Genomic DNA, 12,094 nt, shown 5'->3' on the forward strand with positions numbered 1-12,094 from the left:
CTGGCTTCCTTGGATTTCGGAGCGGGGGCCTGCTGACCATGGTGCTCCTTATCATTGACGGACTGGACCACCAGGGAAGAGGGAGGAGGATGCATATACAGGTACTTGTACCCTCGGGATGGCACCATATATTTACGCTCGACTCCCTTTGCTGTCGGCGGAATAGAGGCCGGCGATTGCCACAATGTGTCTGCCTTGGCCTGAATCATCTTAATAAATGGCAGAGCCACTCTGGTGAGCGCGTCAGCCGCAAGGATGCTGACGACAGGGTCCTCGACCTCTGGGACCTCCTCCACCTGGAGATTTATGTTGAGGGCAATTCTCCTGAGGAGGTCCTGGTGTGCCGTAAGGTCTATTGGGGGTGGGCTCGAGGACGATGAGCCAGCCACTGCCTCATCCGGCGAAGAGGACGACAAGATGCCGGGGGCGAGGGCATCCTGTACCTGCTCCTGGTCCTGCTGAGGCTCCTGCTCGAGCTGTGCCGGTGAGGTGGATGCTTGAGGCAACTGGTCGTCCGTGCCAGCTGGTGGAGGACGGCTAGCCATGGCCTCAGGGGCCCGATGCTCGGAAGAGGTGGCCCGCGAGGGAACCAGAGGAGCACCTTGGGCCTGATGGTATGCCCATGGTGTCCAAAAAGGCCACTGCTGAGCACCTTGCGCTTGGGAATGGGCTTCCTGAAACAGGCCCTCCAGCACATCCGCTTCATGGTCCTGGGAGTAGTAACTTCCCGCTTGGGACGAAGCTGACGGATGCCTGGAAGGCCATGGCGGAGCAGAGAGGCCTTGGGCCGATGTCCCCACCGATCTGGTGCTCTTCCGCACGGGGGACCGGTGCCGCGAAGAACTCCGGTGCCGAGAACGAGACCGGGACCTACGACCGGCCCGGTGCCGGGAGGTCGACCGGGACCTAGAGTAGCGGCGGCGGGAGCGGCTCCTGTGGGAGCGGTGCCGTGAGCGGTGCCGGGACCGAGAGCGGCACCGTGAGTAGCAAGTTGGCGACCGGGACGCAGAGCGGTTCCGCGAGTCGGACCGGCGCTGTGTGGTGGAGCGGTGCCGGGACTGCGAGCGGCGCGAAGATCGAGAGCGGTGCCGGGATCTGGATCGCCTGCAGGACCGCGATCGAGAGCGGTGCCGGTCAGGTGCACTGATCGAAGCTGGACGAATGAGGGCCGGCTTCCCGATTGATTGAATCACCCGCACCGGCGGTGCCGGGGGGTGGTGGCAGTACCGGGTCCGTCAGCGCGATCAGGTCCTTAGCCACTTCACATACCTCCGGCGTGGATGGTATGGCAAGCTCAACCACGGCGGGTGCCGGGGAGACAGGTGCCGGACTCGACGGCCCTTGGCGGACCAGAGTCGACAGCGCCGGCTTAGCAGGTGCCATGGTGGGAGCGGGCGCCAGGCGGTGCAGCTGAGCCGTGCCCTCATGCCGCGCGTCGGGCGGTGCCGGAGCGGCAGGGGTCTTAGCCTTTGTTGCTCTCGGGGAGAGCGAGCGCCTCAGGCCTGGTTTTGGTGCCGGTGATGTCCGGTGCCGAGAGGGCTTAGGCGTACCGGTACGACCCGGTGCCGATGAGGCGCTCCTGGAGTCCGATGGGGCCGCGCTCGGTGCCGAGGACGGAGGGGTGAGAGCCGCCTCCATAAGGAGCTGTTTAAGCCTAATGTCCCGCTCCTTCTTAGTACGTGGCTTAAAAGACTTGCAAATTGGGCACTTAGCTGTTAAGTGCGACTCGCCGAGGCACTTCAGACAGGAGTCGTGCGGATCCCCTGTGGGCATCGGCCTGTGGCAAGCCGAGCACGGCTTGACTCCTGGGGAGCCGGGCATGTGCTCCGGTGCAGGAAGGGGCTAAGCCCCGAACCCGACTAAGTGTACTAAGTACCTACTTAACAATTAACTACACTTATCTAAATTTCAACTATATCTACAACTATATACACAAAGAGAACGAGAACTACGAGAATGCTAGGGAGGTGGAGGTCAGCTAAGCCGCACTCCACTGTTCCAACGACCGACACGGGCGGTAAGAAGGAACTGAGGAGTGGGTGGGTCGGCTGGGGTATATATCCGGGGCCATGGTGGCGCCACTCCAGGGGGCGCCCAGCCGACCCACTGAGTGTTGCTAGGGTAAAAGTCTTCTGACGAACGTGCACGCGGCGTGCGCACACCTAACTGGAATGGATATGAGCAATCACTTGAAGAAGAAACCTTAGAAACTTTTCAAATGTAATAAAAACATATTATGTTCTACGTATCTGCTGGATCCCATATTTGTTCCATGTGAAAGTAGTAAGAATTGCGCTGTACTGATGAATAGGATACTCTGGCATCCACACTGCATGTTGCTAGTATATAGCATAAAATTGCACATATGGGGTTGTAAGAAGTTTGACAGTGGACAGTTCTTTAACTTATCAGAAAAAGGCATAATGAGACCCAATAGTTGGAAAGTAAAGATAGACAAATTCAGACTAGAAATAAAGTGATAGTTTTTAACAGTGCAGTAATTAATCATTGGAAAAACTTAACTGGGGACGAGATGGATTCTCCATCACTTGGAAGTCTTTAAAGGATGTCTTTCTAAAAGACATGTTCTAGCTCAACCAAAAGTGATGGGCTTGATGCAAAAATTGCTGACTCTTTGACCTGTGCTATGCAGGAGGACAGACTATATGCTCATATTGGTCTTTTGGCCTTAAAAATCTATGAATTTACAAACACTACACAGCTCCAGGAGCTCAACCAGACATCAGTTTGTCATTATTTCAGACTAGTCTCTATAGAACAGTTTTGGTGACTGATGGAACCCACTGATGGAACTCACTGGCTGAGAGATGGAATTTTGTTCCTCTACACCAGTGATTCTCAACTTATTTACCATTGTGAGCCTCATATGCAGCTCTCTATGTGTTATGGGGGCTACATCCATAACATGACTCTGAGGATGTCACATGGGCTGCAGCTGTGTGCTGACTGGGCTGCAAGCGGCCTGCAGACAGAGAACCACTGCTCTACATTGAAACCCTGGAAAAGGCGTTTACAAGCAGAAGATGACGGAGTTAGTAACACTTGTTTCCCTATTCCCAGTTAAGGTAAAGATCTTTGGACCTTAGCCTTAAAGGTTAAAAGGATACTCACTGGTTTACTTGCAGGTCTTCAATCTCCAACAGGACTCCCTTCTCATGGAGTCGAGCTGCCGTATATTTCAGAGAAATCTTTTTACTCTTTTTGCCTTTCATCTCCCGTGGCTTCTTAGACACTCTGAGAAAAACAAATAAAGAAGTTAGCGGAATGAGGCAATAAGAGTGAGCAATGACAGAATTTGATCTGATCTGGGTAGATGGCAGGAAATGAGTAATAAACTCGTATTGTCTAACAAATAGTTGTTATAAATACAGAATATTCACACATTTTAAATTATTTAAGCCAAAGACCATATGTTTATAGTCTATTTATAGATGTGTGGGCACGTGCACATGTATATATACTGCACCCATTACAATCTACTCTGACCTCTTGCACAACAGAGGCTGCGGAACCTCACCCAGTAATTCCTGTAGCAACCCCAATACTTTACGGTTGAAAAACAGCATATCTTTCAGAAAGATATCCAATTTTGATTTAAAGATTTCAAGGGACAGTGAATTTACAACATTCTTTGGTAAGCTGTTCCAATGATTAATCAACCTCACTGTTAAAAATCTGGAAAGAACTATTCCTGTTCATTGCTCTCTGGGGATCCAGAAGCAGTAAAGCATTCAGAAGGAACCCAAAATTATGAATTTAGCTTGCGGAAGAGAAGAATGAGGGGAGATTTGATAGCTGCTTTCAATTACCTGAAAGGGGGTTCTAAAGAGGATGGATCTAGACCAGTGTTTCCCAAACTTGGGACGCCGCTTGTGTATGGAAAGTCCCTGGTGGGCCGGGCCGGTTTGTTTACCTGCCGCATCCACAGGTCCAACCAATCGCGGCTCCCACTGGCCATGGTTCGCTGCTCCAGGCCAATGGGAGCTGCTGGAAGTGGCATGGGCCAAGGGAGGTACTGGCTGCCGCTTCCGGCAGCTCCCATTGGCCTGGAGCAGCAAACCACGGCCAGTGGGAGCCGCGATCGGCCGGACCTGCGGACATGTCAGGTAAACAAACTGGCCCAGCCTGCCAGGGGCTTTCCCTACACAAGGAGCATCCCAATTTGGGAAACACTGATTTAGACTGTTCTCAGTGGTACCAGATGACAGAACAAGGAGTAATGGTCTCAAGTTGCAGTGGAGGAGGTTTAGGTTGGATATCAGGAAAAACTTTTTCACCAGGAGGGTGGTGAAGCACTGGAATGGGTTATCTAGGGAGGTGGTGGAATCTCCTTCCTTAGAGGTTTTTAAGGTCAGGCTTGACAAAACCCTGGCTGGAATGATTTAGTTGGGGATTGGTCCTGCTTTGAGCAGGAGGCTGGACTGGATGACCTCCTGAGGTCCTTTCCAACCTTGGTATTATATGATTCTATGAATTATCTCAGCTATCAGAGGCTAGACCACAAGATACTGCCAGTTCACCTCAGAGACCTGACAGGAATAAGTGGCAGTGAACTGATGCTTAGAGGCTCCTGCCCAGTGTGCTGGACACTGTACAAGCATAATAAAACCACAGTTCTTGCCCTGACCACTTACAACCTACATATAAGATGAGACACAACACAAGGACACAACAAACAGATAGGGGGAGCATAAGGTAACAGAAAGACCAAGTTCCATAAGGCTGCAAGTTGAAGCTAGACAAATTCAGAATGGAAATAAGTTGTAAACTTTAAATAGTGAGAGTAATTAATCATTGAAATTTCCAGGTGGTGGATTCTCCATCACTGACTAGTTTTTAAAACAAGATTGTTTTTTGTTTTTGTTTTTTTAAAAAGATCTGCTCTAGGATTTATTTTGGGGATGTTATATAGCCTGGGCTATACAGAAGGTCAAATCAGATGGTCATAATGGTTCCTTCTAGCCTTGGAATCTATGAATCTGGTATAAATATTTGAAGTAGCGAGAACAACCCACTTTATCATGTGTTCCTGCACTTTACATTCCTGGGGATCCCCACCCACAGTGCATCACAAAAGTTACATTCTTCCAAGTCCTCCTTTTTAGTCCACCTGCTGACACCTAGACATTTCCCTCCCTCCCTTCTATACGTTTTGCCCTCTTACATGACCCAGCTACTCTTCTCCATCCCAGACCTTCCTAGCATCACTCAGTTCTCTCTCCAGGGCTTACATTGATTTTGTTTCATGCCCAAGACCCTAACTCAGAAAATGACTCTCCCAGGGGGTCCAATCGAGAAGCTTTGAGGTGGTGGCATGACTCTTCTCAGCTGTAGTCTATGCATTCCTTTCCCAAAAACCCAGCGCTGCTCTGAGGTACTCACTTGCCCTTGCTGGCCAAGTTATCCAAGCAGGTTTTGATATAGCTTTTATAATAATCCACCTGTTCCTCATAAAAAGTGGCTTTGGAGTTCAGCGCACTGTAAGTCTGTTGCAGCTTCACCAGCTCTGCTTTTCTCCTCTGACGGTATCTGCGCTGGTTCCGGATGTCCTAGATAAGGATGGTAGATGTGTGAAGCTTTACCATTGAGTCATTGCTGGGTGCTCCCTTTATCAAGCCAGTGTACAATATTACGAGAGTCCATTTGGAACACACATTTCCAAGTTTAATACCGATAGTAATTAGCCCTTTCACAGACTTTCTAACCAAATATATCCTTATAGACAGAAATCAAATGTCCTGCACAATTTTTCTGTTCTTCCCTTGCTAATCTTTTATTTTTCGAAAGAAATGTTATTTTGATTATTATGAACAAATGAAAATGTCTAGTTTCCAGATTAGCTTCCATTATTATTTTGGATAATTAGGCATCACTTAAGGCTTTATTCTTACCTGATCTCTAAAGAAGACAATTTATTTTATTTATGTATTTATATACCACTCTGATCAAATATTTACCAAAATTAATGTATGTCAGATAACGGTCATCACCATAAGAATGGATGAAACATGTGACAGCAGCTATGATTTTTTTTATTTCTGCCTTTCTCCTCTACTGAGGATTGTTTACTGAGGATGCCTTTGTAAGAGTATTATGAATGTTTATTTTGTACTTACGTGTAAAATAAGGTTTCTTTACAAGAGTAATCTTTGTAAAGAAATAATTTTAGAATATGTCAATTTAAAAAGAAATAATTTTAGAATAAGTGAATTTAAATTAAAAAAGGAGGGAACAAAGAGGGCAAGTCCATGCATTAGGGTTTCAAGTTAAAAAGAGGAAAATTAATGTTACACTTACTGACTGAGTCTCAGGAATTTTTCCCTAAGAAAATAAAAACACTCTTCCTCACAGTCAATGAGGTCCCATCATCATCAAAGTGTTTATGAGAAAAGTGAATTCCTGCATGTATATGAAGGGCTGGAGATTAGCAGAGCATGTGTCACTCATCTCTCTGAGAGGCAGCTGTCACTATTACTTTAAATACCTTAGAAAATTCCTGCCATCTGCACTACTGCAACTTCAATAAGAGTAACAAATGACGAGGCCATAATTTGAAACACCCAACAAACCACCAGTGACCTCCTGTCAGAATACCTTGGCAATATCATTGATTAGCTCCTGGTATCTATTCTTTGGGTTCACAGTTCCCAGTTCTGACAACTTCTTCAAGCCTGTCTTGATTTTCTCCTTCTTTTCTTGAAGATTCAAGTTGCTGTCCTCCTTTACAGATTTAGATTTTTTCATCTTGTCAGGGGTTTTGGCATCACGAATGGCCCGTCTCTGCATAGCTCTCTGATGCTCTGCTTCCTAGGAGAGAAGAGAATTACAAGTTGGGTGGACAGATTTTAAGGCTATATGTAAGGTTAAGATTCTGTCAGGGGTATTTTTAGTAATAGTCAGGGACAGGTTGCAGGCAATAAACAAAAACTCATGGAAGCCCATAATCTGTCCCCGATTTTTACTAAAAATACCCTGGGATGGGGACAAAGAGAGCATTGCCAGGGCTTGCACCTGATCCAGGGACAGGGGCTGACCACTGCTGCTCTTGCCCCAGGGGGACTGATCCAATCCCAGCCACTGTTCTGGCAGCAGCTGACCCGGCAGCCTTGGGGCTGACTACCCATCGGTCAGCTGCTCCGCGGCCCTGAGGCTGGCTGCTGATCAGCTGTTCTGGCGGCCCTGTCCCCAGAGCTATCAGTCAGCTGTTCCAGTGACTGCTGCTCTGTGGCCTTGGGACTGGTTGCCAGTCAGCTGTTCTGGCAGCCCTCGGGCTGAAAAGCTGCTCTAGCCCTGTCCCAGAAGTTGTCACAAAGGTCCTGGAAAGTCATGGAATCTGTGACCTCCGTGACAGAATCATATCCTTAGCTATAAGGGAAAATCGTCATCATCTAGTCTAACCTCCAACATAACTAAAGCCACAACATTTCACTCAGTGATTCCTGCACTGAATACAGTAATTAGTTGTTGAACTACACAATACCCAGTAGACCCATTCATACCCTAGTACCAGCACTGGCCTATCTGAAATCTGCTTTTTACATCATCCATATATATATGGCTTCCAACAATCCAATCATCACAAGAGTAAAAATCAAATATACCATATATCCATAAGAACAGCCATACTGGGTCAGACCAAAGGTCCATCAAGTCCAGTATCCTGTCCTCTGACAGTGGCCAGGTGCCCCAAAGGGAATGAACAGACAGGTTATCATCAAGTAATCCATGCCCTGTCACCCAATCCCAGCTTCTGGCAAACAGAGGCTAGGAACACCATCCCTGCCCATCCTGGCTAATAGCCACTGATGGACCTATCTTCCATGAATCTATCTAGCTCCCTTTTGAACCCCGCTATAGTACTGGCCTTCACAACATCCTTTGGCAAGGAGTTCCACAGGTTGACAGTGCATTGCATGAAAAAATACTTTCTTGTGTTTGTTTTAAACCTGCTACCTATTAATTTCATTTGGTGGCCCATTGTTCTTGTATAATGAGAAGGAGTAAATAACACTTCCTTATTTACTTTCTCTATATCACTCATGATTTTATAGACCTTTATCATATCCCCCCTTAGTCGCCTCTTTTCCAAGCTGAAAAGTCCCAGTCTTATTAATTTCTCCTCATACAGAAGCTGTTCTTCACCCCTAATCATTTTTGTTGCCCTTTTCGGAACCTTTTCCCATTCCAATATATCTTTTTTGAGATGGGGTGACCACATCTGCACTCAGTATTCAAGGTGTGGGCATATCATGGATTTATATAGAGGCAATATGATATTTTCTGTCTTCTTATCTATCCCTTTCTTGATGCTTCCCAACATTCTGTTCGCTTTTTTGACTGCTGCTGCACACTGAGTGGATGATTTCAGAGAACTATCCACAATGACTCCAAGATCTCTTTCTTGAGTGGTAACAGCTAATTTAGATCCCATCATTGTATATGTATAGTTAGGATTATGTTTTCCAATGTGCATCACTTTGCATTTATCAACATTAAATTTCATCTGCCATTTTGTTGCCTAGTTTTGTGAGATCCTTTTGTAGCTCTTCACAGTCTGCCTGGGACTTAACTATCTTGAGTAGTTTTGTATCATCTGCAAATTTTGCCACCTCACTGTTTACCCCTTTTTCCAGATTGTTTATGAATCTATTAAATAGGACTGGGCCCAGTACAGATCCCTGGGGGACACCACTATTTACCTCTCTCCATTCTGAAAACTGACCCTTTGTTTCCTCTCTTTTAACCAGTTACCAATCCATGAGAGGACCTTCCCTCTTATCCCATGACTGCTTATTTCGCTTAAAAGCCTTTGGTGAGAGACCTTGTCAGAGGCTTTAAGAAAATCTAAATACACTATATTCACTGGATCTCCTTTGTCTGCATGTTGTTGACCCCCTCAAAGAATTCTAGTAGATTGGTGAGGCATGATTTCCCTTTACAAAAACCATGTTGACTATTTCCCAACAAATTATTTTCATCTATGTGTCTGACAATTTTGTTCTTTACCATAGTTTCAACCAATTTGCCCAGTACTGAAGTGAGGCTTACTGGCCTGTAGTTGTCAGGGTCACCTCTGGAGCCCTTTTAAAAAAGTGGCGTCACATTAGCTATCCTCCAGTCATTGGTACAGAAGCTGATTTAAATGATAGGTTACAGATGACAGTTAGTAGTCCTGCAATTTCACATTTGAGTTCTTTCAGAACTGTTGAGTGAATACCATCAGGTCCTGGAGACTTATTACTGTTTAGTTTATCAATTTGTTCCAAAACCTCCTCTAATGACACCTCAATTTGGGACAGTTCCTCAGATCTGTCACCCAAAAAGAATGGCTCAGGTTTGGGAATCTCCCTCCAGGGGTGGCAAGCAGCGGTGGGCGGCATGCCGATCGCCGTGAGGGCGGCAGTCAGGCGGCTTCGGCGGCAAGTATGCCGAAGGCGCGGGACCGGTGGACCTCCCGCAGGCATGCCACCGAAAGCCGCCTGACTGCTGTGCTTTGGGCAGCAAAATACATAGAACCGCCCCTGTCTCCCTCACATCCTCAACAGTGAAGACCGATGCAAAGAATTCATTTAGTTTCTCCAGAAAGGCCTTATTGTCTTTGAGTGCTCCTTTAGCATCTCAATCGTCCAGTGGCCTCACTGGTTGTTTAGCAGGCTTTCTGCTTCTGATGTATTTAAAAAAACTTTTGCTATTACTTTTGGAGTCTTTGGCTAGCTGTTCTTCAAATTCTTTTTTGGTCTTTCTAATTATATTTTTACACTTAGTTTTCCAGAGTTTATGCTCTTTTCTATATTCCTCATTAGGATTTATCTTCCACTTTTTAAAGGATGCCTTTTTGCCTCTCACTGCTTCTTTTACTTTGTTGTTTAACCACGGTGGCTCTTCTTTGGTTCTCCTACTATATTTTTTAAATTGGGGTATACATTTAAGTTGAGCCTCTATTATGGTGTCTTTAAAAAGTTTCCATGCAGCTTGCAGAGATTTTACTTTTGGTACTGTAACTTTTAATTTCTGTTTCACTAACCTCCTCATTTTCATTAGTTCCCCTTTCTGAAATTAAATGCTACAGTGTTGGGCCGCTGTGGAGTTTTCCTCGCCACAGGGATGTTAAATTTAATTATATTATTGTCACTATTACCAAGTGGTCCAGCTATATTCACCTTTTGGACCTGATCATGTGCTCCACTTAGGACTAAATCAAGGATCGCCTCTCCTCTTGTGGCTTCCAGGACCAGCTGCTCCAAGAAGCAGTCATTTAAGGTGTCAATAAACTTTATCTCAGCATCTCTTCCTGAGATGATATGTACCCAGTCAATATGGGGATAGTTGAAATGCCCCATTATTATTATTATTGAGTTTTTTATTTTAATAGTCTCTCTAATCTCCCTGACCATTTCAGAGTCACAAACACCCTCCTGGTCAGGTGGTCTGTAATATAGCCCTACTGCTATATTCTTATTTTTCAAGCATGGAATTACTATCTATAGAAATTCTATAGTACAGTTTAGTTCATTTAAGATTTTTACTTCATTTGATTCTACGCTTTCTTTCACATATAGTGCCACTCCCTCACCAGCATAACCTGTTCTGTCCTTCCGATATATTTTGTACCCTGGTATTACTGTGTCCCATTGATTATCCTCATTCCACCAGGTTTCTGTGATGCCTATTAGAACAATATCCTCATTTAATACTAGGCATTCTAGTTTACCCATCTTATCAGTTAGACTTCTAGCACTGGTATATAAACATTTTAAAAACTTGTCATTTTTTGGCTGTCCACTATTGCATGACGTAATTTAATGCGACTTTTTTTCATTTGACTGTTTCTCATCAGATCCTTCCTGTATTTTATCATTTTCCATCCTCTCCTCCTTATTAGGACATAGGGAATCTCCATTTATAGATCCTTCCTTTTACATACACAGGTCTGAAACATCAATATGCCACACCTAAATTGCCACATATATTACAATCCCAGAATTTAGGCTTTGATATGTACCTGCAGCCACATATATCTAGATTTAAAAGAATCCAGTATCCTAAGGAGTGGAGCCAAACTACTTTTCCATACCTGCTCATGGGTGGCTGGAGTTTCCAGGATCTCAGTCAGTGTCTCCCCCGGCTGGAAGCGGATTACATCTACAATCAAGCGCTTTGTACTGAAAAGAAACCAAGGAGAGTAGGAAACAAAACAACATTAAAACAAAACAAAACAAAAATCCTATTCCTGCTCTGAAATGAGAACAAAGCTACCACTGATTCATATTAGACCAGTCATATTCATACTGGATCCACATCCAAACCAGTCAACAGTCCTTATATTGTCAATACTCATGCCTCACTTCTCCAAATGGAAAGAAAGAAAAGTTACTTACTAGTGTGATACAGCATGGCCAGAGGGCAGCAGGAGAGTGTTAGCAGGGAGCCTTATTCCCTGCAAGGGGAGGAAGGTTTGCTATAGATTAACTAGAGCACCTGAAGCCAGTTAGAGTACCAGCAGTGAGTCACATGATATAAACCCCTGCTTCAGTCAGACAGTGTGGGGGTTGGAGCAGGAAGGTTTGGTTGGAGCAGAGAGCGGTTTGAAGGAGTTGAAGCAGAGAACAGTTTTGAAGAGAGACAAAAGGAAAGTTTGGAAGATTGCTGCGGTGGGCTGAGAAGTCCAAAAACCCTAGGTAAGGGGCACCTGGCTTGTGTAGAAGGAAGGCAAGAAGCCCCTTCACAAGCTGAAGGGCAGGAGAGGGAAGTAGCCCAGGGGAAGGAACCACCAGTTCTAGTGGTTCACCACTAACCTCAGGGCCCCTGGGTTGGGACCTGGAGAAGAGGGTGGGTCCAGGTCCCTCCCTCTCCACTCCACTCCTCAAGGACACTAGTGGGGTAATTAAAAATACCGGTTCAGAGGCAAGCAATGGCGCCCTGAACCTTCCCCAAAGAAAAGAAAGTGCGAGACCCAGCATAATAGTACTGGAAATTTGTCACACGAGTAACTATGGTTGTTTGAGAGTTGCTTCTGTGCATTCCCACTCTGGGGATGGTGCCCCCACACCTTGAGCTTGCAGAGCCATCTTGA

General features: G+C 45.7%; 1 protein-coding gene across 2 annotated transcripts in view; it reads right to left on the bottom strand.

Annotated features, from left to right (window-relative positions):
* IQGAP1 (IQ motif containing GTPase activating protein 1) overlaps positions 1-12,094 on the bottom strand; it is a 190,134-nt gene that overhangs the window by 18,260 nt on the left and 159,780 nt on the right. For both annotated transcript variants that reach the window (XM_044981139.1, XM_044981138.1), the window contains exons 33-36: positions 11,096-11,183; positions 6,616-6,828; positions 5,404-5,570; positions 3,133-3,255 (exon numbers count right to left, since the gene is read on the bottom strand). In XM_044981139.1, the coding sequence (XP_044837074.1) occupies positions 3,133-3,255; positions 5,404-5,570; positions 6,616-6,828; positions 11,096-11,183 (591 nt within the window). The remainder of the gene's footprint in view (positions 1-3,132; positions 3,256-5,403; positions 5,571-6,615; positions 6,829-11,095; positions 11,184-12,094) is intronic.

This window comes from Mauremys mutica, chromosome 11 (assembly GCF_020497125.1).
Source record: "Mauremys mutica isolate MM-2020 ecotype Southern chromosome 11, ASM2049712v1, whole genome shotgun sequence".
NCBI lineage: Eukaryota > Metazoa > Chordata > Testudines > Geoemydidae > Mauremys > Mauremys mutica.